General features: G+C 42.5%; 1 protein-coding gene across 1 annotated transcript in view; it reads left to right on the top strand.

Annotated features, from left to right (window-relative positions):
• Positions 1 to 10,786: 10,786 nt before the first annotated feature.
• Positions 10,787 to 21,472, top strand: part of pard6ga (par-6 family cell polarity regulator gamma a) — a 40,688-nt gene continuing 30,002 nt past the window's right edge. The window contains exon 1 of the mRNA XM_063069368.1: positions 10,787 to 11,059. Coding sequence (XP_062925438.1) covers positions 10,988 to 11,059 — 72 coding nt within the window. The 5' untranslated portion in view covers positions 10,787 to 10,987. The remainder of the gene's footprint in view (positions 11,060 to 21,472) is intronic.

Genomic DNA, 21,472 nt, shown 5'->3' with positions numbered 1-21,472 from the left:
GGATCTCCCTTCCCTATCAAGTAGAAGATACCTCCAGCTAACAAAGTAGCTTACAGACACGAGGAAATCTTCAGATGCTGGAAATTCAAGCAACACAAAAAATGCTGGTGAACGCAGCAGGCCAGGCGGCATCTATAGGAAGAGGTGCAGTTGACGTTTCGGGCCGGGACCCTTCATCAGAACTAACTGAAAGAAGAGCTAGTAAGAGATTTGAAAGTGGGAGGGGGAGGGGGAGATCTGAAAGGATAGGAGAAGACAGGAGGGGAGGGGTGGATCTAAGAGCTGGAAAGTTGATTGGCAAACTCTGCTTTCAAATGCATCTCTCTCATTTCAAGCACATCTGCTCTCACCCCATCCTCCTGCCACCCCACTAGGAATAGGGTTCCCCTTCTCCTCACCTACCACCCCACCAGCTTCCGGGTCCAACATATAGTTCTCTGTAACTTCCGCCACCTCCAACGGGATCCCACCACCAAGCACATCCTTCCCTCCCTTCCCTTTCCATTTTCCATAGGGATCGCTCCCTATGCGACTCCCTTGTCCATTCGTCCCCCCCATCCCTTCCCAGGGATCTCCCCCCCCCCCCACCACAGCACTTATCCTTGTAAGCGGAACAAGTGCTACACACGCCCTTTCACTTCCTCCCACACCACCATTCAGGGCCCCAGAAAGTCCTTCCAGGTGAGTCAGCTGGGGTGATATACTGCGTCCGGCGCTCTCGGTGTGGCCCTCTATATATTGATGAGACCCGACACAGGCTGGGAGACTGTTTCGCTGAGCACCTACGCTCTGTCCACCAGAGAAAGCAAGATCTCCCTGTGGCCACACATTTTAATTCCACATCCCATTCCCATTTTGATATGTCTATCCACAGCCTCCTCTACTGTCAAGATGAAGCCACGCTCAGGTTGGAGGAACAACACTTTGTATTCCGTCTGGGCAGCCTCCAACCTGATGGCATGAATATTGACTTCTGTAACTTCCTTTAAATCCCCTCCTCCCCTTCACACCCCATCCCTTATTTGTTTATTTAATTTTTTTAATATACATTTTCCCCCTTTTTTTTCTCTCTCTCTTTTTTCTCCCTCTGTCCCTCTCACTATAACTCCTTGCCTGCTCTCCACCCTCTGGGCTCCCCTCCCCCCTTTTCTTTCTCCCCAGGCTTCCCATCCCATGATCCTCTCCCTTCCCAGCCTGGTATCCCTTTTGCCAATCAACTTTCCAGCTCTTAGATCCACCCTTCCCCTCCTGTCTTCTCCTATCATTTCAGATCTCCCCCTCCCCCTCCCACTTTCAAATCTCTTACTATCTCTTGTTTCAGTTAATCCTGACGAAGGGTCCCGGCCCGAAACTTCGACTGTAGCTCTTCCTATAGATATTGCCTGGCCTACTGCGTTCACCAGCATTTTTTGTGTGTGTTGCTTAAAGTAGTTTACAACATAGTTCATTTATTTGTAGTGATACACGTTCATATATGGCCAGCTCCATCTGTGCTTGTGTTGAGTGTCGAGCTAACAACTCCACCTCGTGAAAAAAACCTGGAGAGGGATGGGCTTCACCAGGTGTCAGATGCCCAAGACATGCCATACGATGAGCATACCAAAAAAAAGCTTGTCATGATGGCACCCCGACGACCCCACCAGGAGTTAAGGGCGCACACACACACACACACACACACACACACACGTACATTCAAATCTAGACAATCTAAAAACTCATTTAAAATTCACAGAGGATTTCTATCTTAAACATTTCCAAATCACAAACCATTTCTAAAACACAAAGCATTTTTTAAAAATTAAGCATTAAGCATTTCTAATACAAAAACAGTTGTTAAGCATAAAGCATATCTTCAACAAAAAGGATAAAAAATTTCTTAAGCATAAAGGATCAAGCATTAAGGATTTCCGAAGCATAGATATAACTCCTATAAACTAAAAAGATACACCAATGATGCAGACAATGCATTGTCTCTTGCAGAAACCGAAGCTGGAGGAAAGGATTCTTATTCACCTCTTGTTGTTTTCATTGCTTCTTGATATTCTTTACCCCATTCCTAATAAGCCTGAACTACTCTCTATATTTATACTTATTTCTCCAATTTAGATGACTTCACAGACATATGCTATTTCCTCAGATATCCTTTTAACACAACCCGTCTAATTTTGTAGACATAGACCTCAGATTAATGTTCATTGTTCACAATAAATGCTGAGGGGATAACTCTGGTGAGCACATAAAGCTTCCAACTATAAACGCATTACTTATTTTATATGCTGAATAATATTATCCATCTGTTCTGCAAACTTCCTAGAACTAGGCAACTTAAAGTCAGCTTGTCTTTTTGAAACAAACTGAATTAAACAACCTGTTGTCTTATACTCTGTTCTTCAGCAGTAAAACAGAATGCTGTGAGCTAGCATCAGCAAAACACAGAGCTTGTTTGTAAAGCTGTGTTTTAATTTCAAGCTGATTACTGTTTTCCATTTACATTTTAACAACTGAATACTAACTTCCATTCACAACTAGAAACTTATCAAACTGTTAGTTGGATGTTTACTCACATCTGTTTGTGATCTTACAACTGGCAGATGTTATTTAGAAATCAAGCTTAGCAAACATAAGCCAGGGATGAATATCCAGCACAAAAGATATAAGACCTGTTATAAGACTTGAACAGATTAAGAGCTTCTGATCTCTCAATCTACTTCATCAAAGTTCTTGTACATTATTGACCGTCTGCATTGCACTTTATCAGTAATAGTAAATTCTGCATTCTGTTATTGTCTTTTTTTTCTTTTATACTACCTTGATATAATGATATTAGCTTTGAATGACGTGGAAATAAAGCTTTCACTGTATTTCACCATGTAACAAATAATCAAATTATAAATTACCAAGTGACAAGAGCAACCATTTACTGGAAGAACTCAATGTGTTGAACAGCATTCACGAAAGCAAAGGAATTGCTGATGTTCCCTGATACAGTACAGGGTTGGGAGTGGAGGTTTATGCAAGGTAATTTGAGGAAGTACATAAAACAATGAACATTATAACTGAGTAAATCTAGAATATTAATTGGGAACAAAGAAAATCCTGCTGTAAGTTGCTTTGGAAAGTTTTTTTTTACGTTGGAGGCACTGAAAAATACAATTAGTTGTTCAAGTAGGTAAAGATTCAAACAAAATACAAAGTTATGCAAATGTTTATCAATATTTCCTGATAAAGTGATGAATATTAAAAATCTTGATGACTATGAATGAATAGAAACAATGCAGAAGGTCCTAACTGGATGAAATAATATGAAACCAATGGTTTCCTTTGCATAAAAACCTATGCAATGATTTCCTCTTCTACAAGCAAAAGGAAGGCATACCAGCGGCTTCAATTTTTTTAGAAGGTCATAGAGGTTCAGTTTGTCACTAAGCATGCAAATTAACTTCTACAGATATACTGTAAAATGTATCCTAACTGGTTGCATCATGGCAACACACACAACATGCTGGCGGAACTCTGCAGGCCAGGGAAAGAGCATCTAGGAAAAGAGTTCAGTCGACAAGCTGAGGAATAGATTTAAAAGGTGGAGGGAGGGTGAGAGAGAAACAAAAAGTGATTGGTGAAACCTGAACGGGGAGGGGATGAAGTAAAGAGCTGGGAAGTAAATTGGTAAAAGTTTAGAAGGCCATGGAAGAAAGAAAAGGGGGGAGGATCACCAGAGGGAGGCAAGGAGATAAAGTGAGAGAGGGAAAAGAGTATGGGAAATGGTGAAGGAGGGGGAGGGCATTGCCGAAAGTTCGAGAAATCGATGTTCATACCATCAGGTTGGAAGCTACCCAAATGGAACATAAGGTGTTTTTCCTCCAACCTAAGTGTGTAGGAACTTCATCGCATCAGTAGAGGATAGACATATCAGAATGGGAATGAGAAGTGGAATTGAAGTGGGTGGTCACTGGGAGATCCCACTTTTTCTGGCGGGTGGAGCATAGGTGTAGGCGAAGTGTTCTCCCAATCTACGTCAGGTCTCACTGATTTACAGGAGGCTACACCAGGAGCACAGGACACAGTATATGACCCCAACAGACTCACAGGTGAAGTGTCGCCTCACCTGTAATGTGCTTGGTGGTGGGATCCCATTGGAGATGGCAGAAATTTCGGAGAGTTATGTGCTGGATGCAGAGGCTGGTGGGGTGGTAGGTGAAGGCAAGAGGAACCCTATCCCTGGTAAGGTGGAGGGAAGATGGAATAAGAACAGATATGCGTGAAATGGAAGAGATGCACTTGAGGGCAGCGTTGATGGTGAAGGAAGGGAAGCCCCTTTCTTGGGAAAGGAGGATAGCTCCTTCATTCTAGAATGAAAAGCTTCATCCTGAGAGCAGATGTGGCGGAGGTGATAGAAATGAGAAAAGGGGGTGGCATTTTTACAGGTAGTAGGGTGGGAAGAGGTATAGCCCAGTTGGCTGTGAGAGTCCATGGGTTTTTAACAGACATCAGTGGATAAACTGTCTCCAGAGATAGAGACAGTGAGATCGAGAAAGGGGAGGGAGGTGTTGGAAATGGACCAGGTAAATTTAAGGACAGGGTGGAAGTTGGAGACAAAGTGGATGAAGTGGATGAGTTCAGCATGGGTGCAGAAAAGTGCGGGACGGTCACCAGCGTAGGCTTGGAACATAGACTGTTCCACATAGCTGACAAACAGGCAGGCATAGCTGGGACCCATATGAGTGCCCATGGCTACCCCTTTTGTTTGAAGGAAGTGGGAGGACCCAAAGGAGAAATTATTTAGAGTGAGGACATGTTCCGCTAGGTGGAGGAGAGTGGTCGTGGAGGCAAACTGTTTAGTTCTGGTGTCCAGAAAGAAATGGATCGCTTTGAGACCTTCCTGGTGGGGGATGGAGGTGTATAGGGACTGGACATCCATAGTGAAAATAAGATGATGGGAGCCAGGGAACCTGAAACCATTGAAAAGATCCAGAGTATGTGAAGGGTCACAGATGTAGATAGGAAGGGACTGAACTAGGGGGATAAAACAGAGTCAAGGTATACAGATATGATACAAGATCAGTGGGGCAGTAACAAGCTGAAATAATGGGTCTATCTGGACAAGCGGGTTTGTGGATCATGGGTAGGACGTACGGGGTGCAGAACTATGAGGATGGTGGTGGTGGATGTGAGATCCCCAGAGTCTATAAGGTTGGTGATGGTGTGGGAGACAATGGCCTGGTGTTCCTTAGTGGGGTCCTGTTTGAGGGGTAAGTAAGAAGAGGTGTATGAGAGTTGGCGCTGGCCGTCGATAAGGTAGAGGTCAGTCCGCCAGACTACTACAGCACCTCCCTCATCTACAGGTTTGATGGTGAGGTTAGGATTGGTGCAGAGGGAGTGTTTGTGATTGATTGCATCATGGCCTGATATGGCAATCTAGATGCGCAGGAACATAAAAGAGCAGAGAGAGTAGTGAAGTCGGCCCAAAACATTACAGGCATATCCACTCCCGCAACTGGTAGTATTCATAGAGAGTGCTGGGTCAAGATGGCAACACCTGCCATCTGAGATACCCCACCATCCGGGCTCTGCCATCTTCTCCATTACCATCAAGCGGAAGGTGCTAAAGCCTGAAGTCCCAAACCACCAAGTTCAAAAATAGCAACTTCCCATCAGCAATTTGGTTATTGAACCAATCAGCTCAGCCCTAATCACAACAGTTAGCAACAGTATGATGACCTTACACTAAAATCGACTTTGTTTTATTTTGTTCTGATTGTTCTCTCTTGTAAAAAATTGTATAATTTATGTTTAAATTTTCTTGTTTATCTACTTACCTGGTGCTACTTCCCTGTGATGCTTCTGCAACTAAGTTTTTTCATTGCACTCAGGCAAGTTTTCCAAGATGACACCATGTATGGTAGCTGTGTTGCGAGCTCTGTACCTACTTTACTGTGTACAGCTAATTTCCGTAATTTCCTTCGCATTTCTTGTTCAAGAAGCTGACAAGTCACATTAGATTAGTTTAGATTAGATTAGATTAGATTATGAGGACACGCAGTCCTCTTTTAGTGTCATTTAGTAATTCATGCATTAAGAAATGATACAATTTGTTCCTCCAGAATGATATCACAGAAACACAAGACAAACCAAGACTGAAAAACTGACAAAAACCACATAACTATAACATACAGTTACAATAGTGCAAAGCAATACCGTAACTTGATGAAGATGGGCACGTAAAAAAAATCAGGTATCAGATATGATCGACTTGACTCTCCTGAACATTGGGAAGATGGCATTTACCCACAATGTGTCACCTTTTCTATACTGGGAACCCCTGCTTACATGATCCATGGCGGGCTCACTTATTACACTGTCGCTACCTCGGAAACGGCGCTGGAGGCAAGGGAGAAGCACTGGCGTCCTGGTGAGGTTGAGATGGCGTGCTAATCAGCCGTCGCTCCCTGGTATACTCCTAGTTAACGTTCAGTCCCTGGATAACAAGCTTTGGGAACTGAGAGCCAGGATCCCCTATCAGCAGGAAACAAAGGAATGTATCGTTTTGTGCTTCGTGGAGACCTGGCTGACCAATGAAATACCGGATCACGCCATCGAGCCCTCTGGGTTCTCCCTGTTCCACATGGACAGGTCCGAAAACCTCTCTGGGAAGAGTGAAGGAGGAGGGGTATGCTTCATGGTCAACAATGCTTGGTGCGACCCCCGGAATGTGCATGCCTTCAAATCTTTTTGTTCCCTGGATCTGGAGTGCTGCTGTGTTGACCTTTCTGGCTGCCTGAGGAGTTCATGACTGTTATTATCATAGCTGTGTATAATTCTGCCGCAGACTGACACTGAAATGGCTCTCGACAGACTGTACAAGACCATCAGCACCCTGGAGACTGTACCCCCAGAGGCTACCTTCATCGTCGCCAGAAACTTTAATAGAGTGTCGTTGTCCAAGGTCTCTCCAAAGTTTTGTCAACACATCCAGGTGAACACACGGGGAGATAGCATACTCGACCACTGCTACTATCCCTTCTGCGACACTTACAAAGCGCTCCTCCGTCCACCGTTTGGGAAGTCAGATCACTCCTCCATCTTGCTACTGCCGATGTACAGGCAGAAGCTGAAACAAGAGGCGGCTATAGTTAAAACCATTCACTGCTGGTCTCCATGCTACTGGACTGCTTTGATAACATCAACTGGAATGTCTTTCGGTTCATGGATGGGGTCATGAGTTTCATCTGGAAATGCATAGAGGATGTTGTCCCCCAAAAATCGGTCAGGGTCTATCCAAATCAGAAATCCTGGATCAACAGTTCCATGCGAGCAGCACTAACCACACAACACAGAGCTTACGTTGCCGGTAACCAACAGGGACTCAAGAAATGCAGCTACGATCTACACAACGTCATCAAGGCAGCAAAACAACAATAGAGGGACAAAATCCAGACATAACTCTCCACCAACAACACATGCAGCTTGTGGCAAGGTCTGCCCACCATCGCAGACTTCAAAGCTAAGCGCAGTGATGTCTGAACTACCGGCATCCTGTCACACTCACCTCAATAATAAGCAAATGCTTTGAGAAGCTGGTCAAAGACTACATCTGCAGCGTTCTACCACACGCACTGGACCCCTTACAGTTCACCTACTGACAACAACTGATCGACAGATAACACAATAGCCACAGCTCTACACACCATCATTACACATCTGGAGAAAAGAGGGATACTTATGTGAGAATGTTGTTCTTGGACTGCAGTTCAGCATTCAACACCATAATTCTATCCAGGTTTGACAACAAGCTCAGAGACCTTGGCCTTTACCCTGCCTTGTGCAGCTAGATCCTGAACTTCCTGTCAGATCACCGGCAAGTGATAAGGGTGGGCTCCCTCCTTTACTCACTGTATACCCACGACTGTGTCACCACCCACAGTTCCAATCTGTTAATCAAATTTGCTGATGATACGACATTGATTGGCCTTATTTCAAATAATAATGAGGGAGCCTACAGAGATGAAGTCATCATCCTGACATAGCAGTGTCAAGAGAACAACCTCTCCCTCAGTGTTGCAAGAACAAAGGAGCTGGTTGTGGACTACAGAAGGAATGGAGACAGGCTGACCTCTATTGACATCAATGAATTTGGAGTTGAGAGGGTGAACAGCTTTAAGTTCCTCGGCATACACATAACTGATGATCTCACATGGTTCGCACCTACCGGCTGTGCAGTGAAATAAAGCACAGCAGTGTCTCTTTCACCACAGACGGTTGAAGAAGTTTGGCATGAGTCCCCAGATCCTAAGGACTTTCTACAAGGGCACAATTGAGAGCATCCTGACTGGCTGCATCACTGCCTAGTATGGGAACTGTACTTCCTTCAATCAGAGGACTCTGCAGAGAGTGGTGCCAAGAGAACAACCTCTCCCTCAACATCACAAAAAGTCCAGCACATCTGTAGATCTGAACTTCCCACTATTCAGGATATTTACAGAAACAGGTGTGTAAAAAGGTTCATTGGGGACCTGAGTCACCCCAACCACAAACTGTTCCAGCTACTACCATCTGGGAAATGGTACCGTAGCATTAAATCCAGGACCAACAGGCTCCAGGGCAGCTTCTCCCACCAGGCCATCAGTCTGATTAATTCACACTGATACAATTTGTATTTCTATGCTATATCGACTGTCCTCTTGTACATCTGGTCAATCTTGCTGTATGCTTCCGAAACATAGACTATAATACCAGAACTCCAAAGAAACTTAGAAGCAACAGACATGTGGTTTCTTAGAAGAATGCTGAAAATATCATATAGAGATAGGTAACTAACGAGACAGTACTCCAACGTGCGCATACAAGAAGATCTTTAATGAGAACATTAAGTAAGAGGAAACTTAAATTCCTGAGCCATGTCATCAGAAAGGGAGAAATAGAATGCCTTACAATACAAGGCCGTATGCCTGGGACACGTGGAAGAGGAAGGCAATGAAGAAAATATATGGACACTGTGAAAGAACTAACAGATCTAAGAGTGCGAGATATCATTGACGCTGCATGGGACCGTTCGATGTGGAGAGCTATGATTGCCCAAGCGTGTAACGTGCAAGGCACATGAAGAAGAAGCTGTACATACTATTTATTACAAATTACTATAAATTGCACATTGCCCATTTAGACGGAGATGCAACGTAAAGATTTTCACTTCTCATGTACGTGAAGGATGAAAGAAATAAAGTCAATTCAATACATGTGCTTGTGCACATGACGATAAACTCAACTTTGACTGTGAACCCAAACAACAGGAATTCTGTAGATGCTGGAAATTCAAGCAACACACATCAAAGTTGCTGGTGAACGCAGCAGGCCAGGCAGCATCTCTAGGAAGAGTTGCAGTCGACGTTTCAGGCTGAGACCCTTCGTCAGGACTAACTGAAGGAAGAGTGAGTAAGGGATTTGAAAGTTGGAGGGGGATGGGGAGATCCAAAATGATAGGAGAAGACAGGAGGGGGAGGGATGGAGCCAAGAGCTGGACAGGTGATAGGCAAAAGGGATACGAGAGGATCATGGGACAGGAGGTCCGGGAAGAAAGACAAGGGGGGGGGACCAAGTGGATGGGCAAGGGGTATATTCAAAGGGACAGAGGGAGAAAAAGGAGAGTGAGAGAAAGAATGTGTGTATACAGATAAGTAACAGATGGGGTACGAGGGGGAGGTGAGACATTAGCGGAAGTTAGAGAAGTCAATGTTCATGCCATCAGGTTGGAGGCTACCCAGACAGAATATAAGGTGTTGTTCCTCCAACCTGAATGTGGCTTCATTTTTACAGTAGAGGAGGCTGTGGATAGACATGTCAGAATGGGAATGGGATGTGGAATTAAAATGTGTGGCCACTGGGAGATCCTGCTTTCTCTGGCGGACAGAGCGTAGATGTTCAGCAAAGCGGTCTCCCAGTCTGCGTCGGGTCTCGCCAATATATATAAAAGGCCACATCGGGAGCACCGGACGCAGTATATCACCCCAGCCGACTCACAGGTGAAGTGTTGCCTCACCTGGAAGGACTGTTTGGGGCCCTGAATGGTGGTAAGGGAGGAAGTGTAAGGGCATGTGTAGCACTTGTTCCGCTTACACAGATAAGTGCCAGGAGGGAGATCAGTGGGGAGGGATGGGGGGGACGAATGGACGAGGGAGTTGTGTAGGGAGCGATCCCTGCGGAAAGCAGAGAGGGGGGGAGGGAAGGATGTGCTTAGTGGTGGGATCCCGTTGGAGGTGGCGGAAGTTACGGAGAATGATATGTTGGACCCGGAGGCTGGTGGGGTGGTAGGTGAGGACCAGGGGAACCCTATTCCTAGTGGGGTGGTGGGAGGATGGAGTGAGAGCAGATGTACGTGAAATGGGAGAGATGCGTTTAAGAGCAGAGTTGATAGTGGAGGAAGGGAAGCCCCTTTCTTTAAAAAGTGGAGACATCTCCCTCGTCCTAGAATGAAAAGCCTCATCCTGAGAGCAGATGCGGCGGAGACGGAGGAATTGCGAGAAGGGGATAGCGTTGACTGTGAACCATTGCTTAAGAGCTTACTCAAAGATTTCCCATTGTCGTATCTTTGTACTAAAGCCACAGCTCCTTCCTCTGAAGGGTCAAAAGAATAATCAACTCTAAAAGTTGGGTGACGGGGCGGGGTTTTAACGCCAGGTGTGCAGGTGGTCCTCCTTGGTCTAGCGCCATCCGCAGCATAGGAGGAAGCACATGCGCGGCGGACATCCCCGCTGCTGCCTGGCCGGAGTCCAGCCCTCGGCGTGACGTCATCGGCGCGCGGCGGGCACGTCGCGGGAGAGCCGGAGGACTGGGCTGGCGGCGGCGGTGAAGCTGCTCGGTGCTAACGGTCCGTTCGGTCGGGAAGAGCCGGAGACCCCCCCAACTACCCCTCCACCTCCCCCCCTCTCTTTAAGCGGGATTTGGCGGCGCCTGCCCGGGAAGGCAGGCAACAAAAGTAAACTTTTTTTGAAAAATGAGTAAAAGTTACAGTAAATCAGGCTCGCTGAGGGGCTTGGAGAGGGTGGCGGTGGAAGTTAAGAGTAAGGTGAGTGAGAGGGCCTCCCCTCGGCCGGTGGGCTGCAAGGAGGATGTCACTTGTTGCATGCACCGTTGCCGCCTCTGTTTAAACCTTTAATGTTTAAATCCAGAATGCACCTTTTATGTTTCAATCGCGGCCGTGGGTGGGTGGAGGGGTGGTGTTGGTGAAGAGAGAGAGAGAGAGCGATTCCTGGAGGAAGAAAAACGCAGCCTCAACACTTCGGTAATTGGGATTTCACCAGTCGAGGGAGATTTTGAGACAAAACTGGAGATGCAAGAGAGTGTGGATGATGGAATCTGAGCAACAGATCAGCTGTTGTGGGACTCCGCGGGTTTTGGGGTGAGGGAAGCGATAGTGAAAATTGCAGACGCGGGGTTAATTTCCATCCTCGGATGTTGCCTGGCCCGCTGAGTTCCTCTCGCAGTTTGATTCTTGTTAGCTTGAGACCGTCTCTGTATCGTGCGTGTAAAGTTACAGAACAACATCTGGAACCTGTTGAAAATCTGACGCTGGGTGTCTAAAGCAAAGACAGAAAATATGGGCAAAGCTCAGGCTTCCAAAGTTGGAGAGTTGTTGTCCTTCTGCCTGTCGTTTCTTCTCCCAGCCCTAGTGAACCTTTTGATGCCTGATCAGCCACAGAGAGAATTGGGGAAAGAGATTTTCTGTTTACCTGGATGCCAAGACTGCAGTATGTTTGTACGTGAATGATTGATGTTGGCTTTCCAGGTGGGTTTTTGTTAGATGTAATTTTGTGTAATATTGGCATCTATTTAATTGTACTCGAAGTTTAAAAAAAATTGGCATGTTGCTGCTTGCTCTGAAGGCTTTTGATCACTAGATGAGTAGAAATTTCCAATAGTTGATTAGTGGGGAAGGGAGACCCTATTGCCTCTTCTCCCTAGCCATGTTTTGAGGCTAAACCCTTTCAGGCTTGGTGTCTTATTTGGTCCTAGGAAGTGTTTCAGGCCTCATAATGTCATACCCTCACTTTCATAACACGGACTGTGTCTGCCCACCTCAGCTGTTGCCTCATCCTTGTTACTTTATTCTTGTATGGCTTCCACCTTTCACCTGCTTCAAACCTCTCAAACGTAACTCTGCTGTCTCTTGTGCTGAGTTCTATTCATCAATAATTTATTTCATCATAATTATGGATGAAAGAAAAATGGAGGGTTATATGGGAGGGAAGGGTTAGACTCATAGTGGAGTAGGTTAAATGGTCCAAAGAGCCTATATTGTACTGTTCTATGTTCTGTAGCCCTGTGTTCATTGATATGTATTGGCTGATATTAATTGTAGTTTTAATTTTCTTAGATTCTAATATTCTACATCTTGTTCTCAAATCTCCATAGCCCAAACCTGCCTTATTTCTACAACTCCCCCCCCCCCACATCCTTCCCATGTCAGTGAACTTATCCAATTCAAGCTGTGTACATGTTTTCCTAAATATCAGTTGTCCCTCTATGGCTTGGGGCATAATTTCTGGAGCCTGCAACCTGCTCAATCTCTTTGTGCCAGACTTCAAGACCATCCTGAAGGTCTTCCCTTTGAGAAGTTCTTAACCACGTCCTAACATCCCATTGTTAAACATTGTTTGATAAAACCATTGTGAAGGGCAATTATTGGAAATGGTTCAGAAAGAAAGCTTTGGTCATATATTTCATCTAGCCAAGTTTACAGTATTTAAATTTTGAATAAAGTAGTCATAAGGTTAAGCATTTGTGTAGAAATGATCTGCAGATGACAATTGTGGCAAGACTGGACTTGAATATCATTTAGATTCATACAGATATATAAAGTGCATTGAGTGACTCAAGCAGAAATGCTCAGCAACATTTCCTGGAGATTAGCTTTTTTTTCTTACACATCTATCAAAACATGCAGTGAAATGCATCAAATCAAATCAACAAGGATTGTGCTGGGCACTCACAAGTATCACCACGCTTCCTGTGCAACACGCTAACCCTAACCGTATATCTTTGGAATGTGGGAGGAAAGTGGAGAACCGGAGGATGAATGTGCACACTGCTTACAGGTAGCGGTGAGAATCGAACCCCAGTCTTACAGGTGATGCTGTAGAATGTTGGACACAAGTTGTAAATACTCATTAGGCTGGTCCTACACAGACGTCCTTACTGTGCTGGTGTGGCAAGTTTACCCATTGAAAGAAAGCACAAATTTGGCATCTCAACAACAGTGCATACCTTTCACTGACGGTCCGCCTGTTCCATCAATGGATAGCCAGATGGACACTGATCTGTTGAATCAGCTTGGGGCTAATTTGCCTGTGGAGCCTATTCTGTTTTAACTGCATGGAGAATTCCACTACACCGGTAGCTCTGATGACAATTCTCAGAATAATCAGTATCAATCACTGATTTAGAAGAAGTACATGTTCTTATGTTGTCAAAATTGATGGCTGGCCTCATTCACATTTGATTTTGCTGGGATGCTTAGGAAAAAAATTTACCTGAACGTTTTCCCTGTTCTTATGTTTTGGTGTACTGATTTTCTACATTAATTTTGTCAGCAACAGACATCTTGTGGGTAAACAACACATCTTAATGACGAATAAACTCTTCTCAGGCTTCCAGCCAGGTACAAATATCAATTATAACTGACACTTTCATGAGAAATTTAAGCCATATTCATCAGGTATGTTTCCGATCCACATAATGACTTAGGATTAACCATCTTCATTATCTGTTAAATAATTTTATCGGCCCATTCCTACTTTTATTCTGTACATTCTTTGAGCCACTTTATGTCCAGTCATGAGTAATATAACATTTTACAGTACTGTATTCAAAGTGTTTGCTAGGATTAAATATTAGTTTTCGGCTGCAAGGTTGACTGACATTTAATGGAGTTAATTAATCTTACTGCTTACATAATTCAGTATTTGGTGTGCTCTATGTGATAAATGTTGCAGAGTTACCAAGATTCTGATTTTATACTAATTCTCTTTAGATGTCACCTTTTGACTTTCTTCCTGCAGAGATCTCATTATGGATGTCCATTTGTTGGAAGCAATAGAAGCCATAATTTAAAAAATAAACAAAGTTTTGAGCAGCTTGTGGTCTTGAATTAATTTCTGGGTTAATGGAGTTGTATTCTTAACAGGAGTGGAGGCTCGATTTGTTACATCCCGCCTTGACAAGTGCATATAATTCAAAACTTTAGATGGTTCAGAGTTCTGGAATGAATGCTTAGTGTTATTTTTCCTCTTTGGAAGAAACACTGCTTTCTAAACAAGAACAGAAAATGTTGAGGCTGGTTGAAGGCTGAACTAAGATGAGGCACCATTTGTGGAAAGAGAAATGCAGGTTAGAGAAGGAGAGAAGGTGGGGGAGGGATGTGTTGAGCAAAAGGAATGTTGAATTGGCTTTAAAATGTACCTTAAGGAGTGAGGGAAGTATTATCATTATCAACATCACAAAATAAACATTATCTGGTTGCTCTCACAGTGACATTTATGGGAGTTTGCTACCTGCCCTACTGGTTATCCTGCTTTACAGTACAACAGTGGCAAATCTGAAAACAGAATTCACTGGCAGTAAAAATGCTTTAATAAACAATAGCTCCAAATAGCATAAAGAGCCTCGCATTCAATTTTTTAAAACATAGTAAAATTCTTTTTCTTAGTGAACTGCTTAGAATGGAGAGTTCCTGCAAAACTGGTTTTAGCCTTTAGATTTCAAAGTACACCTTGTGCTTGTCTCAGCCTGCTTAGGCCAATCATGTACATAGAATATCTCTAGTTATTTTTTAAATAGAAATTAAGTTTCTGCTGTTGTCGTAATGTCTTATGATTAAAATAATTGGAACAGATACAAGACTTGATAGGGGTGTACAGTATTTGAAGGAGTTAATTAATAATTGACTTGCTGGATGAGAATTATAGTCACTAGTACGAGGTCAGTTTATGAAATTGTAGCTGTTTCATTTGTAATATTTGCATTTTATGGCTTTGGATTTAACCAATAAACATCTTCTGAAATCATTTCCAGAAGCATGTCTTCAAATAACTGTTACATACTAAATTTGAATTGTTAAAATTTTTGAGGGTAGAAATGAATTTGTTGCTGCACAGGATGCAATTTAACAGCACAGGAGGTTGTCATTAACTCCATTGTGGCAAGTTTGCATCAGATATTTTGCAATCTATATATGGAAATTAGTTATTTGTTATTATTTTTAATACTTTTAGAAAATTGGAACAAATACAGAATGAAGTTTGATCTCAACATTGTTTTTCAGTCAGGGAAGTAAAGGTTGTGTAAACTGCAGCCAGATTCTTTTAAACATTTGAATCAGTGTAGGTTGATACAAAATTTTTACTAACAAAATAGTCCAATGGAGAACATTAGGATATCATTTGTTTTCTGCCAAAACAAAATTTAAAAATTTTCATCTGCAGTTTGTAATATTTGAAATACTGCCCCAGGTAAAGGAAAATTATAGTGTCAAAATCTGCTCAGTCAAGCTAAAACAATTTATTGGAAATGGTTCAGAAAAAAAGATCTGGTCATATATTTCATCTATCCAATGTTTACAGTATTTACATTTTGAATTAAGTATAAGGTTCAGCATTTGTGTAGGAATGATCTGCAGATGACAATTGTGGCAAGACTGGACTTGAATATCGTTTAGGTTCATACAGATTTATAAAGTGTATTGAGTGACTCAAGCAGAAATGCTCAGCAACATTTTCTAAAGATTAGCATCAAAGCATGCAGTGAAATGCATCAAATCAAATCAGCAAGGATTGTGCTGGGCACTCACAAGTGTCACCACTCTTCCTGTGCAACATAGCATGCCCATAACTCGCTAACCCTAACTGTACATCTTTGGAGTGTGGGAGGAAAGTGGAGACCCAGAGGATGAACGTATAAACTGCTTACAGATAGTGGTGGGAATCGAACAGCAATTTTACAGGTGGCTCTGTAGATTTTACAAAACCTAATGAAAGTGGACAAACCATGGGCTGCAAGAATAGAAAAGGAAGCAATGACTACTTGGCAGCCATCAAAAGATGGTAGGGAGTGTATATGGGTGTGTGATTGATGCTTTGCTTGTTGAATGAGTAATCTTTCAGATGGTAGTGATATGTGGGGAGGAAAAAGGGATCACTTGTGGGCTTTCAGGAAAGGTTCAGTAGGCTAAGGAAAGATTTAATCTTGATAGTTTGAATTTTTCCCTTGTCACTAAGGAAAAAGCAACAGCATGATTTCGAAGAATAGAAGAGAATTAGTGTTAAGTCTGCACATAACATATTTAAGTTGAAAGCATAAAGTTTATCCTAAATAGATTATAGTATTGCCATTATAGGGATCTACAGCCTGAACTTGACTGGAAGCTATGTACCTTAGATTTTATGGGATGTTTTGAAATCTCAGAGAATTTGGGAATGTGAGCAGTGAAGTGGAATTATTGTATTAACTTTTGGAAAAATAATTATGACAGCAAGGTAATACACATACAAAATTATACATGTTAAATGAGCATATTTAAACTTTGAAGCTGTTTAATCAGTTTTCGTATATAAAGAGCAATTTTAAAGAATTAAGACATTGGTTCAGTGCTTTCCTTCAGTTTGGAAAAAAGTTGTTTGATGACTTGCATTTGTTTTACATGAACTCTAATGTTCCAAAATTCTGCTAAAGAAGTTTTTCTGTACTTTAACAATGTAAAAGAAATTCATGTAATTTTCTGATTATTGTATACCACTTCAAATTTAAATCTATATATTTGTGTCAAAGCTGTTTAAATATATTGCCTTTATTTCTAAGGACAGTCCTGAAGTGGATGCATTTGCATTGATCTATTTTGCCCTTGCTCCTAGCTTAACATTGCTACAGTGATGGAATTTACAGTGTAAATTACATGAAGCTGTCACTACTCACCATTATAAATGGAGTTTATCATCACAGTTATAAACAGAATTACTCTTGATTAATCTTGGCTTTTCTAGTCTTCAAAAATTAGTGACTTGAGGAGGAGTTCTCAGTTTTTGTGAACCATTCTTGTTCTTTAAAAATACTGAAAATATCATAAATGGCTGCATGAGTTATGTGACTTTATGTTGGTGGTTTAAGTTATAATCTCTTAAAAACATTGCTTGCCTACAATTCTGTTTATATCACTGTTTCAAAATTCATTGGATGGAAACACAAATTCATTTATTAGTTTAATTTTGGCATTTCAGTTTCTAATCTTGTGTATATCCAAATGTTTGAATTCTGTATAAAAATGTTTACAATTGCTGTTTATTTCATGTTCATTTATCTATAAGGAGAATTATTGCTCAAACAAAAATATCGTTGGAAATACTCAACATCTCAGGAGCATTTGTGGGAAATCAATCAGATTTAATATCACTGGCATATGCCATGAAATTAATTGTATAGTGACAGCAGTACATAATGATAAAAAACCATAAATTATAATAAGAATTAAATAACTAGTGCAAAAATAGAGAAAGAATAGTGAGGTAGTGTGCATGGGTTCATTGTCCACTTAGAAATCTAATGGCCGAAGGGAAGAAATTTCCTGAAACATTGAGTATCTGTCTTCCAGCTCCTGTACCACCACCTTGATGGTAGAAATGAGGAGAGGGCATGGGCTGATGGGGGTCCTTAATGATGGATTCAGCCTATTTTGAGGAATCGCTTTTTGAGGGAATTCTTGATACTTGGGAGGCTAGTACCCGTGAGCTTACAGCTTTCTGAGCTGCTTCTGATCCTATGCAGTGGCTCCTGCATCACCCTCCTTACCAGAAGGTAATGCAACCATTTAGAATGCTCTTCAAGGTACCTCTGTAGAAATATGTTGGAATGTTTAGTGACATACTAAATCTCCCCAAACTTCTAATGAAAAAGCTGCTATTATGCCTTCTTTGTAATTGCAACAGTATGTTAGGCCCAGGTTAGATCTTTCAGTGATGTTGATGCCCAGGAACTTGAAACTGCTCACCCGTTCCACTGCTGATCCCTTGATAAGGACTGGTTTGTGTTCCCTCGACTTCCCCTTCCTGAAGTCCACGATAAATTCCTTGATCCTACTGACGTTGAGTGCAGGGTTGTTGTTGCTCACCACTCAACTAGCTGATCTATCTCACTTCTCATCATCATCTAAAATTTGTGTCATTGACAAATTGGTTCAGTTTGAGCTTTGCATAGTCACACAGTTGTGAGTGTAGAGACAGTAGAGCAGTGGGCTAAGTATGTATCCTTTAGGTGTGCTAGTGTTGATCGTCAGTGGCGGGGTGGGGGGAGGAGAGATGCTAATTCCAATGAGGAAGTTAAGGATCCAGTTGCAGAGGAGGGTACTGAGGCCCAGCTTTTGAAGCTTGTTGATTAGACTTGAGGCTATGATTGTGTTGAATGCTGAGCTGTAATCAGTAAACACTAGATATTGCTATTGTCCAGGTGATCCAAAGCCAAGTGGAGAGCCAGTGAGATCGCATCCACTTGCCTAAGCAGGAGTTGATTCTCGTCGTGTCCAGTCTCTCAAAGCATTTCACCACAATGGATGTGAGTGCCACTGGGCGATAGAGGCAGCTCATCCTGCTCTTCTTTGGCAGTGGTATGGTTGTCAACGTTTCAGGTCAAAGACTTTTCTCAGGGCTGTTCGAATCTGATGAAAGGTCTCTGAGCCAAAACAGTGACCCTGTTTCTTTTTCCACAGATGTGGTGTGACCTGCTGAATATTTCCAAAATTTTCTGGGTGTGTTTCAGGTTTTCAGTATCTAATCTTTTTATATTTTCCTTGCTGCTTGACATACTTGATAACCTCTGTGTTGCTGAATGCCAGATCTGGCAGCAACCAAAGGCAAGAATAGTGAAGCCATGTCTCAGGAATGCTATCCACAGTGGTTGCTCTCTTTTTTGTTGATAACTACAGAATCTCAACCTGTGCATCAAAACTGCAAACAACTGATTGAAGCTGTTCAAAGCTGCCTGCTTTCAGTTTACTCCCATGGATGCTAACAGTGTACAATTTAAGCTGAAATCAGCTGAATTATGTTTGCAACTTAAATATTGGTTTTATAGGAGACTGTATACTGAATTTCCAAAACTTGCTGGCCAGCTATCCTGTCATCTATTTACAGTCTGAGGAACAATAACCAACTGAAAAATAATTTCATTCTTCATGGTGTACAAGCATGGCAGGAGAAACTAAAGCAGAAGGTACCAGGAGCATTTGCTTTTAAGGCACAGTCCCTCACCAATAATTTTAACTGTGTTCTCTTCCCACAGATGCTGTTTGACTGGTTGAATTTTTCCAGCAAACCCTTTTGGCTTCAGGTTCCATTTGTATTCCAAATATGACATGGGAATTTGCCAATTTGTATATTGCCTTTGTGATTGTTTCAGGTGGTAGTAAAAGATTGGTGGACCACTTTTGGTCTGGTCTCCACTTGTTTGGCATGGGTGACCCTACCAAGAGTCAAAGCATCAAGCCCTGACTCCAGCCAGCATAGTTCTCCAAGTCATTGGGGCATGCAAGCTTCCAAACCATGACAAGGTTGTGGTCCTCTTGGAGGACTAGTACAGTGGATTCCAGTTCATAGGGATATATCGGGTGGGACCAGTACCTTTTGGCCCAATTAAGTTGCTGTCCCAGTTAGCTGAAGTTTCACAGAAATAGATAAAATGCTATAAAAAAGACAAACTACCATTTAACTGAAAAAAAAAATTATGTGTTTAAATGAAATACAGAACAACTTAGAACACTAAGATGTGATGACAGCATATTTGGAAAGCGGTAAAATCATCGGACAAAATCAGCATGGATTTGTGAAAGGAAAATCATGCCTCACGAATCTCATAGAATTTTTTGAGGATGTAACTAGTAGAGTGGATAGGGGAGAACCAGTGGATGTGGTATATTTGGGTTTTCAAAGGGCTTTTGACAAGGTCCCACACAGGAGATTAGTGTGCAAACTTAAAGCACACGGTATTGGGGGTATGGTATTGATGTGGTTAGAATTGGTTGGCAGACAGGAAGCAAAGAGTGGGAATAAACAGGATCTTTTCAGAATGGCAGGCAGTGACGAGTGGGGTACCGCAAGGCTCAGTACTGGTACCCCAGTTGTTTACAATATAAATTAATGACTTAGACACGAGAATTAAATGCAGCATCTCCAAGTTTGTGGATGACACAAAGCTGGGCGGCAGTGTTAGCTGTGAGGAGGATGCTAAGAGGATGCAGGGTAACTTGGATAGGTTAGGTGAGTGGGCAAATTCATGGCAGATGCAATTTAATGTGGATAAATGTGAGGTTATCCACTTTGGTGGCAAGAACAGGAAAACAGATTATTATCTGAATGGTGGCCGATTAGGAAAAGGGGAGGTGCAATGAGACCTGGGTGTCATTGTACACCAGTCATTGAAAGTGGCATGCAGGTACAGCAGGCGGTGAAAAAGGCAAATGGTATGCTGGCATTCATAGCAAGAGGATTCGAGTACAGGAGCATGGAGGTACAGGGCCTTGCTGAGACCACACCTGGAGTATTGTGTGCAGTTTTGGTCCCCTAATCTGAGGAAAGACATTCTTGCCATAGAGGGAGTACAAAGAAGGTTCACCAGATTGACTTCTGGGATGGCAGGACTTTCATATGATGAAAGACTGGATCGACTAGGCTTATACTTGCTGGAATTTAGAAGATTGAGGGGGAATCTTATTGAAACGTATAAAATTCTAAAGGGATTGGACAGGCTAGATCCAGGAAGATTGTTCCCGATGTTGGGGAAGTCCAGAACGAGGGGTCACAGCTTAAGGATAAAGGGGAAGTCTTTTAGGAGTAAGATTAGGAAAAACTTCTTCACACAGAGAGTGGTGAATCTGTGGAATTCTCTGCCACAGGAAACAGTTGAGGCCAGTTCATTGGCTATATTTAAGAGGGAGTTAGATATGGCCCTTGTGGCTAAAGGGATCGGGAGTATGGAGAGAAGGCAGGTACAGGGTTCTGAGTTGGATGATCAGCCATGATCATACTGAATGGTGGTGCAGGCTCGAAGGGCCGAGTGGCCTGCTCCTGCACCTATTTTCTATGTTTCCACTACCAATGCTATAGTACTAAAAAAAGTTTATTAGTTCCTAGTAGTTACTGACAGGGGAATTCATCCAGTCTATGCTGCTGTGTTCTTTTGATTTGATACTGAACAAAATCAGCACAGACACCTAGTGCAGATAATGGACTGCCTTCATAAAATTCTTTTGACAACTTTCATTGTAACATTCAAGTTGATTGTCAATATCTCCAAAATCTTCATTGTTCGTAACTTGTTGAAGTAGTGAACTTGTTCAATTTTCACTCCTAGCCGTTTTTGGCATCTGCAAGCCTGGTTACTTGAAACTGCAGTGAGCAAATCAGTTTTAAATTGTCTTACTGTTTATTTCTTGCCAACTATC

Source organism: Mobula hypostoma, chromosome 17 (genome assembly GCF_963921235.1).
Source record: "Mobula hypostoma chromosome 17, sMobHyp1.1, whole genome shotgun sequence".
Taxonomy (NCBI): Eukaryota; Metazoa; Chordata; class Chondrichthyes; order Myliobatiformes; family Myliobatidae; genus Mobula; species Mobula hypostoma.
Note: the sequence above shows the minus strand (reverse complement) of the source record. Positions and strands in the feature narration are given on the sequence as shown.